This window comes from Thunnus thynnus, chromosome 12 (assembly GCF_963924715.1).
Source record: "Thunnus thynnus chromosome 12, fThuThy2.1, whole genome shotgun sequence".
NCBI classification, from domain to species: domain Eukaryota; kingdom Metazoa; phylum Chordata; class Actinopteri; order Scombriformes; family Scombridae; genus Thunnus; species Thunnus thynnus.
The window spans coordinates 16732401-16759696 of NC_089528.1; the positions used below are offsets into that span (position 1 = coordinate 16732401).

A 27296-nucleotide genomic window follows, 5' to 3' on the forward strand; every position below is an offset into this window, starting at 1 on the left:
CCTCTCTGGCGGCAAGGGGAGCCGAAAACAGGGCAGCAGGGGACACACATTTCCTCAGGGGTACCGATTGTGCCACAACACCTGTAAACAGCCAGTGTGGGTTCATTTGTAGATGCGTGCCCTGCCTCTTTTCACAGCCAAACCTACTTCCTGGTGGAGAAGGCAGCGCCTCGGTGTTGTCGTAGTGAGCAGAGGGGGCAGCTGAAGTGTAGGCGGAGGCGACTATTGATGGTCCGCAGTCTCTTTACTGCAGTTAGTCAGCAGCACACTTTTTTTGTTGTTGTTGTTTAGCACATTTGCAGAAAAAAATGGGAAGCACGGTGATGGAGTCCAGCAAGGACAGCTCAAAGAAAATGCCAAAGAAGAGGAGAAGTCTGCGGATTAACATGCCAGTGAGTCGGTGAAGTATCAACTAATGTGGCTTCTTACTGTGACTATTAAAAAAAACTCTTTTCATTAAATTAGGGCTGAAAGTTTCAGCCGTTATTGGCCATTTTGTTGCATCTTCGCTTGTGTGCTCGCACGCGACGTAGAAGAGCGCACGCGCTTGTTTGTGATTGACAGCTGTCTCTGAATCACGACCATGTTAAATGGCTTAAACGTATGCAAAAACAGTATTGCACTGTTGGAAATATATTTTGTGCATTTTTTTGTATCTAAGAAATAATTTGATCAGCAGTAATCATTGTAGCGAACTTCTGTGCTTTAATAACAGCTGTGCACATCAAATTTTTGTGGTTAAAAACAAGGAAGGATTTCAGAGGAACCAACCTGCTCCAAACCAATGAGTCATGATTCATTGTGGTCACTATACTGAGTGCCTTTGTTTATTTAACTTCACTTCACTAGCGATGCCTCACTCATAGTTGCCTCTATTCATCACTCTGGCCAATTTGTGTCTGTGATTGTGTTTTTCTTCACAACACAGACCTACACAAACACTTGTGAACTAAATGCTATGAGTGTAGGCTTTAAAGCGCTATAGACCTTCTGTTTTCAAGGTTAAAACATCTAAATACTGTGAGCACATTTTGTTTTGTCTCGTAGCTTGGATACAGACATGTATTTCTTGGATGATAACCTTCATATCCACCTATGTCTTGCTTTTCCAATTTAATCGTACATGAACTGGATACGGCCTGTGTTTCCCATAAAGTATAACCTCACTTTTTTTGTATTTTCGTTTGAAAGGGAAACTACAAAAATACAGTTGAATGTGCCACTTGAGTTTTTATGATACATCCATACAGCAGCTGTATAGATTGGAAAAATAACATCCTGAATTGTTGTTTACGAAAGCGACACTTTCTTTGTGAACTCTCCAGTGCCGCATGTTGAAGCCACGTGAACTCCCTCACCCGCTAGACCATCACAAATACATTTACTACTCAGTGGAAACATTGACACAAGAGCTTAAAAGATATTAGAACAGGTTTACATGGTCATCTAATTATGCCTGTGTAATTAAACTGTGTATTCTGCTGCAGCATAATCTGTCTAAGGTGGAATGTAAAACCCAACCCTTGGTATGGGGAAGGAGCCTATTTTATGTGTTGCATTTTCTTGCAAGGCTATCTGTAGTGGCGAAACATGTTTAACTTCTTTTTCAATGGCATACCAAAAGCATGTTAACAATTTGCACTGTCACCCGAAGTGATAAGGACGAGCCACATTGTCCATTTTGTTTTAAAACTGTCTTAAGCTCTCAGTTTTTCATTCATCTTGCTGTAGCTAAGAAGGCATTCGGGTTACCTGTTATGACATGCCATTTAGTTGTTTTTTTCCTGTATTTCCTGGAAGTTAGCTTCATCCTTGACACTCAAATGTGATTTTTATGTGCAGGACTTTGGTGGGTTAACTTCCCCACAAGTGGAAACAAGTGGCTCAACTAAAAGTGGCGCTCAGATGGTAAAGTATTTTCATATAATTATTTTTTTGTGCTGTTATTCTTCATTTATTTCTTTGCCAATCGTTTGTTTTCGGCATCTTGCTTTTTCCAGCTTGTAATTTATCTTGTCTTGTTTTGCTCTGTTTGTTTGGCTTTGAACACATTTAGAAAGCAAAATATTACACAAAGCTATCTCTCCTATTCTGCCAACCCTCACTGGCTTACAGTAACATTACGCCCACTGTGTTCAAGCATAGCAGGATCACATACAGGAAATTGATTTTTCTAAAAGAAAGCAGCCTCTTCCTACTGTCTGCTCTAATTGATTTGAATTGAAATAATCTTTGACCATTACCTCATATCAGCCAGAATAAATGTTACCGTTTTCAATTAGTTTTGCCTTAGTAATAATTGTGCAATGCTTATCCAGATAAAAACATATCTGGTTTGCTTGCCTTAACAAGCTCTTGCACAATGACGGAGCGAGAGTTGTTGGCAAACAGAGAAGATGGGTGTGTGCTCACGCTCCCCTCAGATATGTCACAGGATTGGTTTAAAAAGAAATGTGTGTATGGAGTAGGGTCATCCTTAATACTGCAAATATTATCCTGGACCCTTGTTAAGGAGACAAAACAAAACAATTCTTCTCATTTTTGATTTGATTTATTATATTTACTCGGCTTTTTCCACTAGCTTTTTATCTCACATGCAGCAGCAGTGGTCGTCTTTGCTCTTCATATCATCGTGCAGCTCATCTGTTGAGGTGAAAGTGGTTATTATGCAGATTTTTATCTACCAGTCTACCAACAATATTACCAAAACACTTCTGTTGCATTTTACTGTTGGCTGTAAATACAACCCTTAAGCTAGATATTCCTGTATTTTATAATGCTTTACTGTACCAGAGCCCACAAATGGTTAAAAGATTTGTTGTTGGTATATCCAGAGCGGGCAGCAGCCAGTGGTGGGAGGAGGCTCTCTCTGTCTCCAGCTAGATTGGCTGTCGTCTCTCATGTTGTGTTTTGGTGTCTGTACAGCGAATAGACAATAATTTCTCTGTGTGTTTACATGATATTGACCTTGCAAAGAGACTCATAAAGACAGAAAGTCACAGCGAAAGATACTGTCACTATTGTTTTACTAAGAGAAGTGCAAGATTGTCTGATAGTGAATCTGATGGTGTTTTCACAAGCCCGTATGGAGGGTGAGGCTATTTAAAATGGTGCCATGGTAACATTTTTTATGACACGATATCTTCGAGGGAAATGGAGAAAGTGTATATATGTACGGTGTTTGACAAAGAACATTTCAGTTGCAAAATATTGTGAATGCAGCATAAATTGCAAAAACGTCTATGCAGCAGATTTCTTCTCAGCCCATGAGATGCTTCTGCAAAGGATTTCGTTGATTTGAATAAATGAAAAACATTGTACTTTGCATTTTTTACTCGCATTCTCACATTGTTTTTTATGAGGTACCATTAAGTGACTACAATGAGGCTAACTACACAAAACAGTGTTTCATATCTTAGGAAAGGAGAAGTGACCAACAAAGCAAGCTCCCACAAAAAGTGCAATCAGCATCTGTTATTTCACAATAAATCTCTTCTCTGCATTCGCTTATTTGTTCATGGCTCTTTGTTTTAGATCTTAAGCTTTTCACAACTTGGCTCTGCAGCCTCTCACTGTGGGTACACTCTGTTCATAAACCACACATTTACACAAGTGCAGGAAAATAAAACTGTGTCCTAATCGTCTCCCAGGGAGAGCGTCGCATCCGTTCAGCCAGCCCCATCAAAGGAGTTCCTGTGAGGAGCCCAGGCAGCGCCCCTCTGCCCCCATGTCCCCAGTCTGCCCCGGTGCAATTGAAGACCGGCTCAGGTTCACCCAAAACTCTCTTCCCCTATCCCTCCTATCAGAACTCCCCGCCCAAGTCTCCCCGCCGCCTAAGCTTCAGTGGCATCTTCCGCTCCTCATCAAACTCAACTCCTGCGAGCATCAAAATCTTCTCTAGAACCAAGAGAGGTGAGTCCAAAAAGCAGACATTGCACTGACTACCCATTCAATTCACACAACCAAACACTAACTTCTGTGAATATTTTTAACTGTCTTAACATGAACACTCAGCTTGTTGTTGATAGAAATTGGAAGGGTGACTGTTGTAAAGGTGATTGACTATAACTGTATTTTGATAGTTTAATCTCACGATGACAGATCAATACTGATGTTATTTTGTGCAGAAGCAGATTTAGGCGAAATGAGATCTCACAGGATGTAAGCCACAATACATGAGGTTGCAATATCACTGACATTATTTGGGTTTTCTGCTCTTAGTACCATGTAAAGCCACATACAGGAACCTGTGTTTATCTGATTGAGTTCATGAGTTCAGATATTTTGCGGCGAGTGATGGGATCTGACATAAAAACATGCTATGCTGCATTTTCTCAGTTTCATGATTGTGTCAATAAGGAAGTAAAAACCTTGGTTTCCTCATGGTAAAAAAGAAAAGAAAAACCCACTGCTTTGTTTTGTGATGCCCCACAGCCAATGCAGTCACAAGCCTCGTCAGACAAGCTGGCGATCACTTGAGTGCAGACAGATGTCCCTTCATTAACAGTCATCCTCTTATTATTTTCAACAACTTTCTCTAGGAAAAGGAAATGGTCGGCTTTGTTTATTGTCAGAATTTTTTTTTTAGTTCTCCATTTCTAGTATTGAGCTGTGCACTGCAAAGCCAAGTTGATAGATTAAATTACATGTTTGGCATCCCACAGGTGGGCATCCAGCCATAGTGCATTCTCCATATCACCATTAACACTCATTAATGCCTTAATGGTTATACTGGTATGCACAAAGAAGTGGGAATGAGACAGACCAGGCCGAACAAGGCCTTCTTTTATGAAGAACAGACTTAACGGGCAAATTTTCAGCTCTCGTCTCTCCATGCATTTGGGTGGTTGATTATTACATAACAAAAAACAGCCTGTTTTACATGGAAACAGCCCTGCTGGAAGCAGCATCAAACGGCAGAAAGATGAGTCATGTGTTTTTGGCTCGTACATATACCCATTCTTCTCTGTTTCCTCACAGAGGGTCAGTTTGGCAGTGGCTGGTGGAATAGCTCTGTTAGGGCCAGACCTCAGGAGTCAGCATGCTTCGTTTCCTCTGGAGATTGTTATTGATGGTAACCGAACTAAAACACAGCAAAACACACCAACTGCCACAACCTTCTCATGCCAGATGCTCAGGATTACTAATATCTGATGTGGTTCGAGACAAAAGAACCTTTCTGTTTGTTTACTGGCTAATTTAAATGATTAGTGGCCGATGATTATTCGAAGTATTTGTACAAATGAATATGATGCAGTGACTGGGAGTGGGCACGCCAGCCTTTCTATTTTTATTAGTGGTATGTTTTTGTAGGCACCCTCTTTTCGCCACAAGGGTGTGCTGAAGGCATAGACTTGTCTCGATTTAGTTCTCAAACTAGTGTTGATAAAGCTGACATTGTTTTACAGCCTCTACATTTTTACCATTTTAGTACATATACAGGTGTTTTTGCAGAATTATTTGTGTTTCTGAGCCACTGTTTTTGTTTCTTTTACACATCCATCATTGGGTAAATGTTTTTTTTTTTCCTCAGGTGCATTTATATCCATACTTGCCACAAATATGATCAGAATGTCTCCTCATTCCCCGCTCTTCTAAATATGTGTTTTCCCATCGCCTGGACATTGTCAGTCTCTCACTGCTGAAGGCAACTGTAGCGCTTTCATAGCCTTATCTGGAAGTGACCAGACTCTCAGGAGCTCCTCACACAACCATGCAAAGTCTTTTTTTTCCCCCTCTCGCTCTCACTCTCTCTGTTGCTACTGTGCGCCGTATGTTGTCAGTAAATAGAGGAACTAGGCAGTTTTGACTGTCTAAATTCACAGAATGTAGTCCTTACAAGGGCAGGTAGATTTTTTTTTTGAGTGGTGGAGCTAAGTTAGGAAAGAGCTTAACAAAATACACCATAGACATGTAGATGCATTTTTGTATTTAAGCTTTTTATATCCTCACTGGTTAGTGAGCAAGCCCAAATGGAAACCTCAAAGTTAGCAACCTTCAGCACAAATCAATATAAACTAAATATAGTAGGATAGTGAAAACATTACAGTGACCGTGACAGGATGTTTGAGGTGACTCATTGATATCTCAACTCCTAACTTATATTGGCTATTGACCCACTGAGCTGAGAGGAACAGTTGCATAACATGTTAATTGAGATCTGTCCTGGACAGCCTGTAGCTAATGTGAGCACCAAGTACTGAGTGAGCCATCTGTTGAGGGTAAGGGAGGCTAGCGGTATTGAATGGAAGATTTCTGATCAGCTGACAGAACATGGGATGTCCCCCTGCTGTCATCTGACGGTGGTTGGCATCAGCAGTCTTAAAGGTCAGGCCCCCAAGCTGTAGGTCTCTGAGCTGAGAACCACAACCTTTATGTCCTTACTTGTAATCCTGTTAATGGCTCAACTGCAAATTGAGAGGAACTTGAGGTGGAGGAGTTCTGAAAAAGCTGTGTGATCCCGAATGTACGTTACATTGGGTGAAGACGGAGTGAGACAGATGTGCCTGTGCTGAATTTACTCTGTGAGACTAGGGAGGGCGGTGGGAGGGGGGGGGGGGGGGGGTGGAGAGTGCAGCCTGAGCCAATCGTTAGTGTATCCCTCATAGACTGGCCTCCTTTTACAGGCTGCTGACAGGCGTGCTATATTAAAGAGACACCACCCACAGCTGCACCTGACAATTTGCAGCACACTGACACTGCTGAGAGGGGGAAGTGGCACTCCGTTCCCAGCCGTTATTTGCATCACTTGGGAGAGCTGCGTGGAATTTACAGCTTTTGTACTCTGCTTTTCTTTTACATCAAATATGAGCTGACAAAGATACTGTGCGTTGCTTGCTGCTGGCTCTCTGCTCCGTGGCCCTGGCGGATTTTTTTTTGCCTGGATATGCAAGCTTAGCCTATATCGGTGACTTGCTGATGTTGTCGTTTTCTGTTCGTAAGTAGTACTGTCAGCTCCAAGAAGAAATGAAATGCTTAACTTTGCAGAATAGCTGAAATTAGCTTTTCCTCTGCAGATTAACAATAAATCAAAAGAAGACCATCCTATATATTCTTCATCCATCGGTTGAAGGTGACCAGTTTCCTCCTTTAAGGAAAAGAGGACCATCTCGCTCCTACAAGAAAGACTAGACGGCCTAAAAGACTCACCACTGTCGAGATCTGTGGAGTTACATCGGTTGAATATACTTTTCCAATTAATTTCTGTACAACTTTCTTCATACTGCAAATGGAATGACTCTCATTTGGGACAGTTTCGAGCAATGTTTATTCCCCTGTCGTAATGCAGATGGTCATGGTCACATTTAGTTTTGAACTCACAATTCACTGCGTTCCATGAAGAGGTTTGGCAGCCTGAGGAGGAGCAAGAAACGCAAGGAGCAAGATGGGCTAGGAGGGAGGCATCAGTCCGAGGCATCATGTCTGTCTGGTAATGTGCTGTGTGCTCTTCACCTGCTCCATTAGTCCTTCTTGAAATTTACTTTCAGTTTCCTTCAGTAATTTTGCATTCATATCTTTCATGTTTGCAGTCATAAAACGTACTGTTTATAACGCTGAATGTTAGTATACATTTGAAGGACAATATATTTTAATGCTGCTTTTGATGCTGCACAATTACTCTTAAAAAAAATTACTCTTACTTTTCCCTATAGAAAATATCATAAAGAGAGAGCATCTATATTTCTTTTTGTTTTGGAGTAATTCCGCCATTGTAGGACAGTATTTTATAGCCACATTACCTGATATAGTATCAGTTCAATGTCATTATTTCTGTCCCACATTCAAAGGGAGTCTCTTCAGAATAGCTGCTCCAATTTGAAAACTTTATTCAAATTGACAGGAAGCTATTCAGCTTAGCATTGTCAGAACATGTTCAGTTGAATTTTTGGGACTTGTCCTCATGTGTGGAGGCTTTCTCTTCTCACTTAATATTCCTGCAGATTTTCATGACAGGAGAGAGAGGCCGTGAACAGTGACGGAAAAAATGTATGCCGAACCAAAGCATGAATCACCATGCAGGCTTAATGCAGTTACTGTAAAGTGTAAACTCATAATGCTTGATGAGAGAAGCTCTGGGGCACACTGTGGCGTTCAAGTGGCACTTTATCACGGACTTCACAGTTCCTGATTTAGAGCCAGTCTGACCTCGGTTGAGTAGATGAGAGGAGAAAAGTCCTGTCATAATGATGTACATCCATATGCGGCTGTATTTGTCGTACAGTTCGTCGTAAAGGCAGCATACGACGTGGTGACACCTCGGCCTAAAGCGTAAGTCCTTTGATCCAGAGACTCCACACTGCGGAAGTTGCTACGCAGATTGTTCTCTGCACCCTGTCAGAAGCTGACATCTGCATGAGAAATTTCAATAGTGGCCAATAAGAGGACGCCTGTGTGCTTCTCAGCAACACTTTGTACGTCAGTTTGAATTGTGACTGCTCATTGAAATGTTTTGTCATGATGCAGCTCGCACACTTAAGTGAGTTTTTGGGTCAATTTTGTGAACCCATTATTAGAGAGGTGCTGGTGCTATTGTTTACCTAGCATATTGGTTCAAGACCCTTGTTGCTAATCAGCGTCACTGACTGTTTGTCATATCACCTGTTGCTTCACAATCTACACACCGGTTTTAACCAGAACACCTATACAAACATAGCCATTCACAGTTGTGACTCATTGTATTACATGGCTGGCCAGAGATGGCTGTATCAGTGTGTTCACTGGGTCTGTAGTGGTCTCACTACTGCTCTGGCCTCAACCAATGAGGCCTACGTTGCTTCTAGAGTCACTGTAGCCCCTCATGACTGAAAACACCCTGTCAATTCTTCAGGGGCCACCCAAAGGATCTGCTTTAATGGGTGTTAATTGAGCCCAGCATTACAGTAAATTGCAGCAAGGCTACCAGGAGATATCAGCCTGGTTCTAGATCCCTGAATCGCTTTAAAAAAATTTACAGCGATGTAAAAAGGGTCTATAGCTAACAATTATTTTAAAACTACTGATTAATCTGTTCATATTTTATCTATTTATTGTTAGTCACACGTTCTATAAAATGTCAGAAAATGAGATCACATAACAACCAATCCTAAGGCTCAAGGCGACATTTTTAAATAGCTTGTTTTGTTGGACCAATTGTCAAAAGACAAAGAAAATCCTCCCAATTGAGAAGCTAACACTATGGGAATGTTTGCCATTTTTGCTTGAAAAATGTCTTAAATGATTAATCGTTTGTCAGAACGGTTGCACATGAATTTTCTGTCAGTTGACTTACTGATTAATGTGACTAATTGTTTTGTATCCAATTCACATCACAGTAGAATAACAAAGTGACGACAAAATGGCAGTTCAGTTTGAATCTACTTGCATAGATTGAGCTGCGTTCATTGCATTAGTACATCGTCCTAATATGTAATATGTTGTTAGGTTGCTCCACTTTAAAATGATCTGTAGATTGCTGTGTGAGAGGTTCTTTTATTTGTGTAAAGTTGATAAACTAAGACTACTTGCAGCCAGGCATCCATTTCCTGTTTCCTGGGTGGTATCTAGCTGCCCCTTATTAACCAGGCTGAGAAGAGGGCTCCCAGCCCCGCTGTTATCTCCTCCTGTGGAATGTGCCACAACAGCGTGGCTAAAATAAGAAGGCTACATGGCGGAAGCAGAGTGTGCCAGAGAGGGCTGTCCAACTAAATGTCAAGAGATAGTGTGGAGAGCACTTGGATGGACCAAGGAAAAAAGTTCACTTGACTCACAGAGGTATATTTATATAGAATGTATTATATTTTTACTCTTGACGGTACCATGTTATTATCAGAACAGAAGTACTGAGGATGATGGTCGCAAGATAGCTGCGGTTTCTCCAGATTTTCATTGCACCATACAGATCATGATATGAAGACTTATATCTTGGCTCACTCAGTAAGTCAAGTTGAATGATTTACCAAAACTAGTTATTGTATTTCCATGCTTGCGGCGGAGGCCTCGTCTTACATTAGCATACTGTTGGCTTTACTTCATGTGTTTGCTCCACATTCTGGACAGGTCGTCACAGTGGAGTCACCAGTGTTGGATATGTGGACATGCTATAAGTCAAATGGAAGTCTCATGGTGGAGGCCTTGTTACATGAACCATTTGGTACACATCACTCATGTCACTCATTGTCTGGCCTCAGAAATATGTCAGCAGGGTGGAGCCAGGTCAGCATGAGTATCGCATGTCACTCTGCGTAATATTGTGACGCTTGACCCAAAAGAGCATGTGAGTCTGTGCTGTCATGTGACTGACACCTCCAACCTGACACTGCCGGAGGAAGAGATTCGTCACAGACAGCTGACTGGAGTTAGGTTTAATGCCAGTGGTTGCGTTGTAATTGGCCTAGTTAATGTGGAGGGATGCCAGGAACAGGGAAAAGCCTACCTAGATGTTTCATTGTGTCTCTTTTTTCAATAATTTATTATTGATTACTTTTCAGAGCACTCGTTCAGATGTGATGAGCTCTGGAGTGTCATCAAGGGATTTTTCATTAGTACAGTCAGAGTGAAGCAGATACCAACAGCTGCCAGCTGATTGCAGTGTTATTGAGGGCTATGCCAACAGAATAATTATAGCCTAGAGTTCTTTAGCGATTAATTATAATCAATTACTTAATTAATTAAAACATTTTTAAAATCAATTTATAAAGGTATAATTACATTTACATATAAAAAACGCATGAAAAATGTGTAAAGAAATAAAATCATTATTAAATATGCAATTTCCTAGATCTGTACCAATATTCTGAAAAAATATAGATTAATCAATACATTTTCTAAAGTGATTTTTAAATAATTTTTAAATGTAACTTTTGGTGATTCTGAATATGTTTTCATATTTTCTGTCATATTCCATCACATAATTTAGATGTTTCAAGGCTTTTAATATTTACAGTTTCTTCATCGTCCACATTTTATTTTCAAGATGTGCACCCAGTTTGTCAAGCTAAAATTTAAATGAGGTTCAACCTAGTATGAAGAGGAAACTTAAGTCCCACTAATTTAAAATGTGTTTGAAAACTAATGTTTTGCTTTCAAACATTTGAATTGCTGTAGAGGGCAAAAACACAAACACAACGTACAAGAGGACACGGGACATTAATAACGACAGTTACAGCAAACAACCAAATAAGAAAAGTATCCGTTTGTTCAAAGTATCAAAGCGTTGGAACGGTAGCCATAATAAAGTGCTGCTGAGAAGGGCAGTTAAGCGTTAGTGCAAATGAAGTGCTTTTATTGCACTTGGAACAAAGGAAAATTTAAACCTATTGGTTTTTACCCTGAGGGACCTGTATCTCTGCCCAGAAGGGAGAGAAAACAAATTCCTCCAAGAGTGGGTGGTCAGAGCTGGCCAAGCTCGACCGTGCCTTCTGTAAAACTTGTCTGTCATAGATGTCTACTAAAGAGCGTTGCTGTGTGCTGTAGGATATTCTACATTTATTAATATAAAAACACAGAAAACAATTTTTATCAATCTTGTGTTGTAATCTTGTGAAGTAGTGTGTAATGACACAGGGATCTTAATTTCTGCTTTAAATTGAAGCCATAGACAACGACGTACTGATAAATGCATATTTATTTAACTAAATTGGTTAACAAGTGAATATATAAGGTATCAGTGCAAACAGATCAATGAATAATCAACCAGAATGAGTGTAATAGAAACTAAATGGCAAATTATAAGTTAAGAATGAGCGATGGTGAAATGTAGGAATGATAACATAACTACTGGAAAATTATAATTGAGGCCAAGGTCATTTGACTAACCAACTTATCTAAGAATGTAAATATAGAGTTCAATTTAAACACCACCAACTCTTTAATCATAGAAGCAGATGAAGAGCAGGAGAGGTTTGTTTATCCTACTTTTCATAACGGTATCCTCAGATGAACTGGTAATGATGCAGCAATGTCTGCTGCGTCCAGGCGATGAGTAAATCAGCTGTTCAGCTGTGGCATCCCAGCAGATGTTTCCGCTCTTGAGCATTGCAGGAGCCTTAAAACACAGCATGGTTTTAACAGTTTCTTCAGGTGATTCACATAAATACCACTGAGTTTAACCGTTAGATGGAGGAGACAAAACCGATTTGATATGGTTATCTCTGGGGAACAGCAGCGTTAAAGATGTCTTGGTCTGTGGAAGAGCGGGTCATTTGCCTTGAAGTCTCCTGACTGACTGATTGACTTTCTTACTAAATAACTTGACTAGCCAAAACGTAACTATACTTCAAGTTACTAAGCGCGAAAGAATTTCAACCTAAAGTTTGTTTCACTGGAGTTACAATACTGCACGTAGCTTGACAAAAGAAAAGAAAGGTAACTTAGTAGATCACGTAATACAGGAAAAAGAAAAGTGCGGAGAAAGTTAAGATGGCGAAGCCCTTAGAGACGCAATGTGCATCTCCTTGGAGATACAAAAAGGAAGAAGAAGCACAGGGTAAAGGCTGACATGGCTATTTTATCCTGGCTTCCAGCATGGGCGTGTTTTAGGGTGAAGACCGACTTTCCCCCGCACAACCAGAAAGTCCTTCGTCTCGGAGAAAACACCCTCTGAGTTGATTCACTAACTGATTACTCGAGATTAAGCCTCCATGTTTCACCATTGTCATTCACATTTAAACATAAATTTCATAGTTCAATATATATATTCAAGATATACCTATCAAAATAATCCTTCATACACACATTAAATTCTTACTACAAGTCATAGAAAGTTTAACAGCAATTTGGTGAATAACATCTTTGTGTTCAAAACTTTACTAAAGGTGACCAATGGAGGGTACATGCAGTGTTTGGTCATTTAATCTATTCATGATGAACTTAGCTAAATTTTATCATGAAGATTCAGAGTTGGACTATTTTGACTGGTATTACTTCGTGACCAATAATATATGGGTTGCAAGATGATTATATCCTTAATAAACATTGAATCAAACTTTGGCTTAAGACACACAGAAGACTCGAGCAAAGCCTTACTTTAATTTACAACTGTCATCTGGTAAATGTTCTTATCTGAGGTCACATCAGAGTGAAAAACCAAAGAGAGAGGATAAGCTGATCAGGTTAAATTGTGGTAACACAGTCTCTCTTTATTTTTCCTAGGAAAAGTCTTTTAATCCAGTGTTTTCTGAGACTTCTCCTACAGTGCCAATTATTTTGCTGGCTACTTAACAATATTGAACAGACAGTGTTTGTTTTGCATTGCGAGGTTCCCATACCAAGAAATTAAACAAAAGCTTAAAATTGACTCAATAAAGGATTTGTAAAATAAAGCCATCAATGTCTTGTCCACTTTAAAAGTATTCAGTCATGAGGTAGAGGTCATGGTTCAAGTTCTTGCCGATCACTGTTCCCAGGTACTTGTAGCACTCAACCATTTCAACAAGTGAGCCCTTAATTATAGTTGGGAAGGTTCAGTGGGAGGTTTTCCTGAAGTCAATGGCCATATCTTTAGTTTTGTGAACATTTAACTTCAGGAAGTGGTGATCACACCACTCTACAAAGACTTTCATACCAGGCTTATGATCGACCCCTCCATCCTGGTGCACACTGATTAAAACAGTGTCATCTGCGAACTTCAGGAGATGCCTGTCATCATAGTAACTCTTACAGTTATTAAAATAATGAGGACAGGACACACCCCTGGGATGAGCCTGTGGATGACAACTGCTTCTGGGATAGAGTACCATTAGTCCTGACTGCCTGGGGCCTACATGTTACAGTACAGTATAGTGTAACCACATATCTGTATTATATACTAGAGATCAATACTTTATTGTTATTATTTCTTATTGTAACTTATATTAGTATAGTATAGCACCATAATCACAATGTCATCTCTCTACTGTCCTCATTCTGTTAAAGGCATAACATCCCTGACACATACTGCTAGAAGTCCATATAACTCAGTTTTGTAATGGTGGTTTACCTACTGCATCCCTGTCTGTAAGCAGCTGGGCTAGGCTTTATCTTTAGTATCTCTGTTGTTTCTCAGTAGCTACAGCTCTCTCAGTCCCCAATGGATCAGATGTGCATTCCTTCTCTGTTATAGCATGCGACAGCATTGATGTTATCTGCAACAGTCACGATTGTAGCACCTCAATCTTACCAACTAAGCCTATCAACGATGTTAATCTGCACTGCATTTCAGTGTCACTGAAAACATGGTATGGACTGACAACGAGAGGAACAAGAGATAAGTTGCTAAGTATCTGTTATACTGGACCTTTATCTCTCCACAGCCTCTGGACTCTCCACACCACCCACCACCCCGACACAGGCAGCCAGCCAGCCTGTGTTCACCCAGGAGGCCCAGCAGAGCGGCCCAAGCCCTGAACGCCTGGAGCCGAGCTCCCGCTCTCGCTGTCTCTCCACACCTCCAGACACAGGACAACGCCTCAACCTTCCCTCTACTAAACCCCCGATCCCTTCCTCGAGCCCTGTGCCACATTACTCTACCTCACAACAAGTGAGTCACACTGCAAAAATTTTACTAATCTTGAAGCCATTAACGAGGAATGCAAACCATTTTAAAAATACATCTTTTTTTTTTTTTAATCTTAGGACATTTCACTCTGTGCATGTGGACTCTGAACAGTAAATTAAAGGGACTATAAGTCAGACTTCAAGAGATTTTGTTGTGGGTTTTTGCACCAATCAGCAACATTAGAACATAAACATCCATTTGGTGTGAAGACTTTGTATCTTATGGCTCCACGAAGTCAGTGCACCTTTTGTTGTTTATAGAGCAGAGAGATTTCACATCACAGGTACAAAACTAGTTCAAAGGTCATCTCTCCAGTTTCTTTCTTTAGGAGAGAGTGATATGAGGTCACAAGTATTGACTGAACTCTCCTGGGGCTCATGAATTGCATATGCATGTGAATTCTTTAAGTGGAGGCACCAATACTTCCACCACTGGTGAAACATTTTTTGTCTTTATTTAAAAATAAGACAAAATATGAGACTGAATTACTACTTTGATTTACAGATAAGTTTCTGAAGCATTTAAACCAATTTGATATCAGTAGTACTAATTCATATTTGCTAAAAATACTGATGACACTGCATGGATCATGTGATGTTGAAGCTAATAACTATTTTCCCTTTGTGACTATATAACAGCCCATGAGTCACACGCTACTTTACTCTGTCATGAGGGTTTACTGGGACAGTGGTGAATAGAAAGCATGGATGATGCAAATCTATTTAATTTAAGCTCTGATACTGAAGCATGTGGTGTGGCAACAGGACTGTGTTTGCACTGATTTCCCTGAGCATCAGTGGCAAAGCAGAAGCTGTAAATATTGTTTCGGGATTGAAGCAATGTCTCAAACAACATTAAATGTCAGCTAAGCAGGCTGCACAATTGACTGTTACAGCAAAAACAACTGAGACCTAGTACAAGGTTTTGTCACAAGGCTTTTCACTGAGGGTTTTATTTAAAGGGGACCTATTATGCTCATTTCCAGCTCTATTTTTTTATTCTGGGACTCCACTAGAGTAACTTTGTATGATTCACAGTCAAAAAAAACTCCAGATTTATCTTACACTGGCCCTTTATGCTGCCCCTCAATTCAGCCTCTGTCTGAAACAGGCAGTCTTAGCTCCTGTCTCTTTAAGGCCCCCCTCCCGATGAGCCCACTCCCACTCACATGTATCAGAGTTGTGCTAAGTTACTGCTGATGAAAACCCAACATTTCCTGCTTTTGCTGCTTCATATTAAAAACTTTTATATTACTAAACAACGGGAGACTATTATTGTGAAGAATTTATAGGAAATTAAACATATTCATCACTGACTTAGCAGGACTTTGTTAGCAGCCGCTATTCTTCAATAAAACAGGTTAAGACAACAAAATATGTAGATTTTTGGAGCTTTGTTCAGTGGATCAGTTAGAAGTAATGCAGAAAGGAATAGTACAAGTAAAAACAGCCACAGTGATGATGATGTCTGATGAAGAGCTGCAGACGACCAGCACACTTCCAACAACTCTGATTTTACCGAAGGGGAAATTTGTCTTGTCAGTTGCTCCACATAACAACATCTTAAAAACATAAGACACATTTGACTACACTGTACATTTGACATTGACTACACGACGGCTTTAAAAGAAAGAAGAGTTAAAGTGCTAAGTGCTAAAGTGCTTGTGTTGTGTGTTTATTGCACATTGTCCTATTGCGAGACAAGATTTAGCATTAGAGTTCAGCAGCTTGATGCAGACTGGAACAAGCGATTGATTTGCACTTTGGCACACGCAGTCTTCTTCTTGATGGCAGAGGTTCGTATTCAGAGAAGAGTAAATGATGAGGGTCCACAATGATTTTGCAATGTTGCTTCTTTCATCACTGCCTGCTCGTACAGGCTCTGTATGGGCTCACATTATTTCTTCCCTATTACCTTCGTAACCATTTTGTGCATGCTGGTAAGCCTGCTTTTCTGTTGCACTGTTAGGTTGCCAAACTATGCTGTAATTCCATATCTAATGAATCTCTCTTAGATTGCCCGGTAGAACATCAGCATAATCTGGCTGCTCACTCCATAGAGCCTCAATAGCCTTAGAAAGTAACATCTCTACTACAGTCTCTTGCACAGGTTATCAGTGTGTGTTTTCCAGCAAAGAAGGTTGTCTATGTGGACGCAAAAAAGCTGGCAGTGTATCTGGGCACGTAGACTTATTAGTGAACATCCTACTGAAGAGACGCTGACACTAGGAGGGTCCACTTCCAGCCAGCAGGTGGCATTAGTTTCTGGCAGAGACTGCAACATATTGTCACACTCACTCACTCTGTGTAATGGAAAAACACTCACAAGCGTGCCAGATGGGGGCTGATGTAGCGATTTGTGCTGGTCTTTACAGTCAACAACAGAGCATTTCACCCGTTTAGCTCTTAGCTTAGACATATTGTGTTTGTTTGCGGAAATAACAAAGGCTACCCTCGTCCAGAAATCGTGGGTGGAGAAACAAAGAGGGCGGTTCCAATTTCAATGAAGCCCCGAGTGACATAAGAAAGGGCATCAAATCAGAATGGCTTGTTGAATGACATGAGTTCAGAGGAAGCCAGCCCACACCAAACTGAGTGGGTGGTGTTTGTGTGTTAATAGGCACATCAGAGACCCAAATACTGTATATATACACAAGCACTGAATAAGTGAGTTGTTCATAATATGGACCCTTTAAGATTAACCACAGTTCACTGACAGTCCGAGTCAGGATGTGATACCAGATTTCCAATAGCTAGTGAGGAAATCCACAACACTGTGTCCCACTCTAATAATAATTATCTGAAGGACCATCTCAACCTGTCAGCCACAAGTGATTGTGGATTCAAGCCAGGGAGGGTAAATCAATATTTCATCATCAACATTGTATGCTGTTGATATAAATATCCAAGGACTCATGATTGTGACTGAGGAGCGATGAGTCAGTGCCTTTCAGCTTCTCCATGCCCCCCCCCCCTTCATCATACATAAGGGAGGATTACAAAATAATCTTCTGATGTAGTCGTTTACTTATTGCCAAATCCAATTTTAAAAGCAATTAATTTAATGGATTATATATGTCTGCCTCTCTGAAGTTTGCTGTAATAGTGAAGCAGACTGTGTGCCCGCTGTGATGCAGCAGAGTGAGATTTATGAAAGTGCAGGAGTGGTTTTTTGGCAAGAGAAGCGCTGTGTCACCATTGCAGGACCACACTGGGGACTGTTTAGCACCCCAGAGCAGGTATGCAGTCTTTGTCATACTGCTGCAATGGATTGCCTTGCAAATAAGGGACCAGTGGAAATCATGTCTCAATAAGTACACTTTGAATATGCAAATATCTCAGCATGACACAGCATATTTCATACTGGGAACTGGCACATGCTGTAAGTGAGATGCAAAAAGCAGAATTTGCATGTTATTTGTTCATGTTGCTGCTGCCACCTCCAAGGTCCTAAAGAGCTGTTTTTTTTAGATGTCAGCCATGTTGCGCGTCTTGTCAGAAGTAATTAACTCTGAGGATGTGACAAGGCATCCCCAGCTTCTTGCTGCTAAGCAACACAAGGGATTTCCTAATATGGTGAAGCTCCCAGGTTGTTCTGCATGGAGGGGTGTGTCCACGGCGCGTGGAGCTTCCTGCTTTTTTCCTCCACGCTCATTGTGAAAGTCTTTTCCTACGGCGAGTGTCGTTTGGCAGATCATGGCTTCAACAGTGAATCTAGTTGATTTATTGTTGTAGTATTAATTCTCACCCGCTTGTGTAGTGGCTGGTTGAGCGGCGGATAGACATTGGTTCCCCCTACTGCAGCAAATAGATCGGGACTGTTCCACTCTGACTTTTAAGGGGTGTGTGTAGTCTAATAATAATGTGCCAGTGAAGTTGCAGCTCCAGAGCGCAAAGGTTTTTGTCACCTGTGTATATTTATCGGACCTGTAGGAGCTTTATGTAATCGGTAAAACGCAGGTGGCGCACGACGTCGTTTGGTTGTTTTGGTGTTTTACGCAACACACTCCGTCTGATCACAGTCTGCTGGGGCCGCTGGGGAGAAGTCGCTTCACCCTGCTGCTCACTCACAATTTACAGCAAAGTTTTGTCGTGCGCTACCGTGTGTTGTTGTGAGGATTTGCTGCTCTCTTCACCGCAAACTTCTGCCTTTTTTGTTGCACTTTCAGGTCTACGGTTTATTCGAAGGCATGCTGGAGAAACTTGAACTAGATGATGATGGTAAGTGTTCAACCTACTGATACAGAGCTCTCTTTTTTTTACTACCTTCCACGTAATTAATCCAGGCGTAATGTCATGTAAAGGTGACTTCATAAAATCACAGGAATTCCAGCTATGTTTCCAGTCTAAGAGGAAATTTGAACCAGGCGACAAATATCAGAAATATTTTAAGAATCTATTCGCAGTGCGTCTTTGCAGCGTCTGCCCAGTCAGATCCACAGAGATCCACAGAAATAGAGGGTTTCCACAGGCTGGTGACTTCACTGTTTTGTGATCCTAACGGATCCGTTCCTATAGATGTCTGAGGCGAATAATTGTTTTAATGAGGATTTTACGCAACGGTCTTTATGAATGATGACACATGTTTGTGCAACGCTGCAGCTACTTGCACTTAAAAGAGATATTCAACAGGCCTCCTATCGAGATTTTTATCATGCTAATTACAGCATTTGATCATATTTTTCTTGCAGCTTGTGAGTAAGGCTGCAACTGAAGATGATACATAATAATTTAAATTATGTATGATTAATTGATGAACCATTTAATCTGTAAAAGTCATGACAAATTGCCATCACAAATACCCAGAGTCAAGAGTGATGTTTAACCAGCGGTCAGTTTTTCAGATTACAGTGATATGAAATGGGGAATTAACACATCTTTACATTCGACGAGCTGGAACAAACAAACGTTTTACTGTCACTTAAAGATAAAATATTAATTTAATTTTGTCAGTCAGCTAATCGAATAATCCGCTCATGTGGTTTCCGAACCACATGTGGAAAAAATTACTGTATCATCATCTGCGGGGGATCTAACTTCCTACACTACATTGCTTCTCATGTTTTTTCCATTGTTTTGAGAGTCTAATTATCAGTAAGATGAAGCGGTAAAATGGCAGTAAGTGGTCCAAACCCATAATGGTTGTTTAGGCTTTGAGCATGTGTTGTTTCCAAGCTCTCATTAAATATTCCCTGTGAGATTTCTCCTTCTTCTAAAAGTGTTTTCCCGTCGTGTTCTTCTAGCTGCTGAACCTGAGAGTGATATTTACATGCGCTTTATGAAATCCCACAAGTGCTACGACATTGTCCCTACAAGTTCCAAACTGGTTGTGTTCGACACGGCGCTTCAAGTGAGTATAGCGATTGTCTTTATGTCTCTATACTCTAACTTCCCCTTTTTTTTTTAAGGGTATCACTTAACATGGATGACAAACAGTGAGGTGTGAGTTCACAATCCTGCAGAGATACAGCAAAGGCTAAAATACAGTTGCAGCAACATTATACAGTATGTGATGAAATCTTTTGCTGGCAGAAGAATCTTTATATTAAGGGCACCAGCTTTTTTTGAGAAGTGACTTTCAGGCTAAGTTAATATTCAGTAGAACAGGGAACAGTATGTTGCCTCAGAGCAGTTTCTATGAGGTGGTTGATGAAATTGAGATGAAACTGTCTAAAAGCTGTTAAACAGTAATCCCGCTGAGGTCTGACCCCTTTGATGTGTAGATCTTCAACCACTAAATCCATTGAAGTCAAGGGTTAAGAACCTTTATCTGAAAGTAAAGGAAATACTAAAACCAGATCAAAACAATAGAGGGTTTTGAACACACTTGACAAAACATGTCAGAAACATGACGTTCCTTCTCTTGAGAACGTGACAGAAACAAAAAAGAGAAGTGTAATGATGATTATGAGTGAATTTCACACATAAAACCTTTTGTTTAAGAAATGATAATTAAATATTGTTGTTAAAAATGGTATAATCTCATGAACTCATTCATTTTCAACTGTTGCTTGACAGGTTAAGAAAGCGTTCTTTGCCTTGGTAGCCAATGGCGTGCGAGCAGCTCCACTATGGGACACGGAGAAGCAGAGCTTTGTGGGTAAGAAGCCCACAAACCTGTCAAGAAATAGACTTTATTGTCTTTTTAATGTCTGCTTCACTCAGTGACTAAAATAATGGTTTTTATCTTTCGTAGAATCAAGAGCTGTAATTTTATTGGTAGTTATTTTGAAAGGACCAAAAAATCCTGCATGCTGTCGATCACTTTATGAACAAAGTCAGTTTAGGATCCGATACACCTGCCCATAAGACTTTCTAAAGTGCAAGAACTTTGTAATAGTTGTTATGTACTGGTAATGATTTAAAAGAAACTTGAATATTTAGTAACAGTGTGTGTGAGACTGTTTCCCTAGTTTAGGTTTTGTTTGTTTTGTTTTGTTTTTGTTGCTAAGAAGAGGGATTTCTAGAGACAATGCACATTGCAGATTTAATTGACAAGCTTTCAGTCAAATACTTCTCCAGAGGAAAGACAAAGATTCAACATTACATGTGAGACCTGCAAAGGAGAAAAATGTACATATGCCTTTTTTCTCCTTATTTGCTGAACAGACTTGACTTTAGCACCTTCACGAGTCTGCGGTGTGTGTGGTCTACACATTTCTTTTTAAGAGAAAAAAAAAATGCAGCTCTAATTTGTATTTCATAAAGTCTTCTGACAAAGATGGAAAATGTCCTTGCTGTGCTTGTGTGCCATTGCTAAACGAAAGGAGAGGAGGAGGAGGAAACACTGTGTATTAATGCCACTGGTCATGGCTAGTGGAGCATGATGCTATATTGAGCAGAAGTCATTAGAGCTGTCATAAACCATTAAGCACAGCAGTGACTACTCTGTATTGACCGGTGCTCAGACAGGTTAGAGATAATGTTTAGCAAACAAAAAGTGAATAAAGCCCTGCAGACCTTCTGTTAGTAAGACAGTTTCAAAACCAAACCAGCAGTGAATTTTCTTTGTTTTGCTGTTTTTTGTTGTTGTTGTTGTTGTTGTTTTTTCCCCTGCATAGAGTTTATTGCAAGTCAGCCTGTGATGAATAATGAATGCCAAGTCAGCATGAGGATAAAGCAGGAGGGGGAGTCACTGATGTGTTGTTTGAACCACGCCCTTGTTAGCTCTGTCTCTTCTAACCAGTTGCACAACGCCTGCAGGCACAGTTCTGTATGTTACATTCAATTTTGTGTTTATTGCCTGTTTTTAATTGCAGGAATGCTGACAATCACAGATTTCATCATCATACTACACAGATACTATAAGTCACCAATGGTAGGTCCACTTAAAAGATCATGTTTGCATGGGATTTGCTTCTTTTCACATCGAGGATTTCTCTGTTGTTGTTTTTTTTAACCAACTTTTTTTTTCTTGTTGTATTTCAGGTGCAAATATATGAATTAGAGGAACATAAACTTGAGACGTGGAGAGGTCAGCATCATGTTTATACCCTCGTGTTCTTGTAGCAAACTGTTTTACAAGCAGAATGTAAGATAATTTATTTTATTCCTTGCTCCACAGAGGTTTACCTTCAAGCAACATTTAAACCTCTCGTCAACATATCACCTGATGCAAGGTCTGACTATAAATAATGGATCTTTTTGTTTTGGTTCATACTTGTGAGTCTGAGAAGATTTTAGTGTGCTACTTGTCACTGTTGATCGTGTTTGTCGTGTTGCAGCCTGTTCGAGGCAGTGTACACCCTCATCAAAAACAAAATTCACCGCCTGCCTGTCATCGACCCTGTCACGGGGAACGCACTTTATATTCTCACACACAAGAGGATCCTCAAGTTCCTCCAGCTCTTTGTGAGTCCAGTACAGTCACTGTCGGCCTGTTGGTGAATGAGTGTTTACTTAACGAGAATATGAGAATATGACGGGTGATTGTGATTCATTCTGTTGAGAACTTTTGAAGTTCCCCTCGTCTCTTGTCCCACTTCCATTTGTCTGCTGCCCCCTAGTGGTTAATCTGGAAATGAATAGTCTGCCTGTATTTTGATGACTTGTGTGACAAAGTGATAACCCCTGAACATGTGTCCGTCTCATTTCACATGTGTTTGTGTGTTTCCAGATGTGTGAAATGCCAAAGCCAGCTTTCATGAAGCAGACTCTTGGGGAGCTGGGCATTGGTACGTACCATGAGATTGCTTTCATCCACCCAGACACGCCCATCATCAAAGCTCTCAACATCTTTGTGGAGAGAAGAGTGTCTGCTTTGCCGGTGGTGGATGAGTCAGGTAAGATCACAGACTTTAGTATTAAAGATATATATTTTAGCAATTGTGCTAATGGACTTTTTTTACTTACTGGGGTTTGTTGTGTTCTCTTGCAGGCAAAGTTGTGGATATTTACTCCAAGTTCGACGTGATTGTGAGTTGAAATTTCTACAGTTTCTGTTAATGTTGAGACAAAACGCCAAATATTAGAGACTTAACGTCTATGATGATGTGTATTGGCTCACATTGGACAACACATTGTCATGTTTGTGTGCAGAACTTGGCTGCTGAGAAGACGTACAACAACCTGGACATTACGGTGACCCAGGCTCTGAAACATCGCTCTCAGTACTTCGAAGGAGTCATGAAGTGCCATAAAATGGAAACAATGGAGACCATTGTGGACAGAATAGTCAAAGCTGAAGTGAGATTTTGGCACACACATACAAATATATATTAAATAAAAAGCCTCAGAACTAATCCGTAAACGTGTCTGTTTGTTTTAATTAGGTGCATCGGTTGGTGGTTGTGGATGAGCGCTCCAGCATCGAGGGCATCGTCTCCCTGTCGGACATCCTCCAGGCTCTGGTGCTCAGCCCAGCAGGTATAGATGCTCAGCATTGATAGCCCCAACTCCCCTTCTGTCCTGGACCCTGAGCTCTCTCCCCACCCCGCCCTCTAACCCTGTCCCAGGTAGGAAGCGCACATGATTCGCTCCCAGCCGACTCTCGCCTGTAGCTGGCTGTACGGAGGCATAGTGCCCGACACCCTGTTTGTCCTGCTGGATGCCACTCTGCAGCAGCGTTGTGTGGATTTTTGTGTCGGGATGACGGGCCTGTCATTCTCTGTCACAACACAATGGTTAAAAAAAACAAATTCACCACTCTCTCACCAGTGCATTGAAATATATTTGACAACTTACACAGACAGTGTTTTTTTCATTATACGATACTTTTTATGATGCTACACATGCAGTGCAAAGGGGTAAGTATTTTTGACATCCTCTATGTTTGTTAAGAACATGTTCACTCCAAGCATGTGTGGAACAAATTGTTGGAAAATCTGGTGCATTTTCCTCCATAGTTACATTTGGGTTTTGCATGAAATATTGACTTAGTGGGAGAAGAGAAAACTGTGGGGTGGTTTGTGTGGAATGAGAAAGAAAAAGACCCGAAGTTTTATGGATGTTAGGCGATGGATGTCAACATCTGACGGATAGCACAGTAACATGAACTGAGGACAAACTTGGTATCGAAATGAGATAAAACGTATTGAATCAAGACTGGCATCAGGTCTGTGCTGATCTTCATTCCTTCATGTTTGCATTATATTATAGCAAATAACTTGGATAAGTCTTATGTTTAGTTAAAGTAACGATGAATGATCCCGAAAAATGTAAACCTGGTGGGATGAAACTGTGTCCAATACACATGAAGAGTCCATTGTTACATGCTTTGAAACCTGAGGTTCACACTTGTAATTGAGCTTCTTTTCCACAGTGGTTTGAATCACAAATGTTAAGTTTGAATGTAAATTAAGACACAACCTGTCTGGCACAGAGGCTTCACATATTATACATTCTGCTCACTTACAGTATGTTTGGCTTATATTAATGCAGCTGTGTTTGCCGGTAGAGAGCTCCACTTTGATGTGAATATGTTTAGTATTGATGTGCTTGAAAGCAAATAACAGACGCTTGCATAATTTTAGTGATTTCAGTGTTTGATGCTGCCGTGTGTGGTCAGGCTGTATCAGATCAGCAAAGTCCTGGGAAGGAAACACCACACACACAACTTGCCTTCTTTTTAAATGAGAGGTTCACAGTTTTTCAACTGATGATATATTGAAATGTTTATATCATCGCTTATATTAGTGGAGAAGCACAACCTCAGTTTAGTGAAACTTACCACTGTTGCAACTTCTCACTAGGACTAAACAAAGACCAATGGAACAATCGTTCAGGGCTTCAAAAAGAATAATAAATCTTGTTTTTGAAAACAGGAAGCTCAGTTTAGATAGACATGTCTGTATTTTCCACAGATAAGAGGAGAGCAGTAAATTATGCTTACTCCTACTTTTGTTGACTTTATTTGTGCGAGTTGCCTCCCCACAGAAGCAGGAAGTTGTGTAAAATAGCCATTAAATCCTACTAGAAACATTATATATCATGGATTTGAAGGCTTAAATTGTTGCCCAGTTGGTGTTTTTTCCTTGAGGGAACCTGCAGTAGAGTAGTAAGTTTGTCATTAAGCCATGGTGAGATTAAGTTATATGCTATTATAAATAATGAACATTTTAATAAGGTCTAGATTTAACAACAGTGAACCCGTCCTTAAGCAGTAAATGTTACAGTACTGATGTCCTAACCTGTACTTCTCTTCTTCTCCTCCTCAGATGCCTGTAAGGAGGAGAATCTGACTGAGTGAGAGGGAGGAAGCATCAGCTGAAGTGGAGACGTGTTGGGAGTAAATAAATTTGAAAGGTTGAGGTAGGGAGCGTGAGGCTGACGGAGCCAGTCTGACGATCCCAGAGACGCCTGCAACTGATGCACTATAGAGGCTTGGAAACCAAAGAGCTAGACAGATGAGTGAAGTGGAGTTCCTGCACTGAGGATTGGGTTTCTGAATTTATCTTTTTTTTTTTTTTTGTTTGTTTGAACACTGATCAGATGAACACACATACAGTATACTGTATATATACACAGACACACACACACATACAGACAAATACATCATGGTCACCTGCCTGGGAAAAGGTTGGGAGAGTTGAGACAGGTTCTGATTAATTAGGGCTTCAGTGTTTTAGGTTGTGTAGTTATTATCATGCTGCTGTCATCAGTTGTCTCATTTTGTAGTGGACTGGATACTGAATGTCATCACCTGCAGGAAAAACAAATCTTTTCCTCAGTGTTTGCTGTAGAAAGGAGACATTCACAGATGCAACTTCTTGTTTAGAAGCAAAACTACACTTCACCTACAAAGTGGCCATTTTAAGACTGTTGTTAGAAGAGTGTTGGCCAGTGCCAATATAAAGGGGTTGATGCGGGTTGATGCCCAGTCTTTATTTGTGCCTTTTGTTTGCCCTGCCTACTCCAGTTTAAAACTGACAGTATTTGTGTCCTTTGAATTTTTGTTTTCAAATGAGTGCAATTATTTGGAGTTTTTTTTTTTTTCTTTTTAAAAACCATGTGTAATATTAAAGTAGTTGGAAAACTGTACCTTCTACTTCCAATTAAAAACAGATTTTCCTTTTGTTGGTTGCGTTTTCCAGGACTACATTTTTAAACATTTCTGTTTAAATAGATTAAATTCTAAAAAGGATATCCTAAATAAAATCAAAAACATTATGGCACAAAAACACACAAAGGCAAATGCAACTTAAGGATTCAGTAAGCCAAGAACTATCAGTGAGTACTTTCATTTTACATCAGTAGTGATTCAGTCATCGCGACTTAAGGATGCATTTTTGTAAAGGTGTGACAAAACCCAAAAGTCTTTTTTTTTGATGCTTAAGAAACTTTTTTTTTTTACATTTACCTTCAGTGGTGTCCTAGTTTTGATGCTTCATATAATTTGATGCTCGCAAGCATACAAAACAACTCGGTTATCTCAGCCGTAGCTCGACAGGACTCATCTCCATCTTTGACTGTAAATAGGATCATTTTTCAGTAAACGTGTCACAGAAAGCTTTATTTTTATGAATGTGTCAACATGTTTAAAGAGACTGCAGTTTTAATGTTATTTTTGTAAATATATTGTGGCAATATGTCCAGTTCAAAGAAACTTTGTATCAGATCAATATGTACTGTAAATGTGCAAGCATGAGAAACTACACTTCAGCAGTATGAATGTTCTTTGTTTTACTTTTTCTATTTTTCTGGCTGCAGAAAAATAAACGGACAATGAATGTACTTTAAAGTCACTTTCTTAAAGTTTGTTTTTTTTTCACTGTGTATGCACCATATACTCATGCAATATATTATTTCAGAATGATTTCATTTGAACTCATAAATCATTATTTGTTAGTGTGTGGCTAAATTCACCCATTCATCATACTCCTTTGATACACAGGATGCTTTCATGGCTTTTCATGTTCGGTAGTAAAACATAATGGCTTAACAGGAATTTGAATTTCTTTCAAGACGTAATGATCCTGGAGTTGTCGATGTTTTGACTTGGCCTTCTTTTTTCAGTAGATTCCATCAACTTTGTGTTGATACTACTAAAACTTGGGTTGGCAGAAATTTGAAGCTTCAACCATTCATTGATTACTTTTACCCAGTTTTATTTTGACTTTGTCTCCTCATTTTTTAACTAGTTTTCATGCACTCTCAATCACAACACATGATGTCTGTGTTACATCTTACTCTAGTTGCTGGGAAACTGAATGGGGCTGGAAGGTTTCTAGATATTGTGGTAATAAATACACCAAGGATTAGCTTGGAATAATTTGTTTATTTTCCTCATTCTAAAAATATGTCATAAGTAATATTTTTTGTCAAATTAGCTGACCTACTCCACAATC

The 27296-nt window shown here is 40.0% G+C and overlaps 1 protein-coding gene across 5 annotated transcripts; it reads left to right on the top strand.

Moving 5' to 3' along the window:
* LOC137194231 (5'-AMP-activated protein kinase subunit gamma-2-like) lies at nucleotides 1–26689 on the top strand. 5 transcript variants are annotated; one of them, XR_010930940.1, is made up of 16 exons: nucleotides 1–392; nucleotides 1843–1908; nucleotides 3651–3912; nucleotides 14268–14494; nucleotides 18681–18732; nucleotides 19755–19861; nucleotides 20530–20611; nucleotides 21771–21829; nucleotides 21940–21985; nucleotides 22076–22130; nucleotides 22236–22362; nucleotides 22628–22793; nucleotides 22889–22926; nucleotides 23050–23196; nucleotides 23283–23465; nucleotides 25167–26689. XR_010930940.1 is itself a non-coding variant. In XM_067605922.1 (16 exons), the coding sequence occupies exons 1-16, from the start codon at nucleotides 309–311 to the stop codon at nucleotides 25196–25198; spliced, it is 1644 nt and encodes a 547-aa protein (XP_067462023.1). In that variant the 5' UTR covers nucleotides 1–308; the 3' UTR covers nucleotides 25199–26689. The 5 variants fall into 5 exon arrangements, 4 of the variants coding, with proteins under 4 accessions (XP_067462023.1, XP_067462025.1, XP_067462024.1 ...); XM_067605922.1 differs by having other exon boundaries at nucleotides 23283–23376; XM_067605924.1 differs by lacking the exons at nucleotides 1–392; nucleotides 1843–1908; nucleotides 3651–3912 and adding exons at nucleotides 6677–6937; nucleotides 7017–7429 and having other exon boundaries at nucleotides 23283–23376.
* The last annotated feature ends 607 nt before the right edge of the window (nucleotides 26690–27296 follow it).

Bases quoted from the DNA above. Each gene is read 5' to 3' on its own strand.
- LOC137194231 (XM_067605922.1), top strand. From the start codon at position 309: ATGGGAAGCACGGTGATGGAGTCCAGCAAGGACAGCTCAAAGAAAATG. The intron at 18,733-19,754 runs GTAAGTGTTCAA...GTGTTCTTCTAG, and splicing joins ACTTGAACTAGATGATGATG to CTGCTGAACCTGAGAGTGAT. The intron at 21,986-22,075 runs GTCAGCATCATG...CTTGCTCCACAG, and splicing joins TAAACTTGAGACGTGGAGAG to AGGTTTACCTTCAAGCAACA.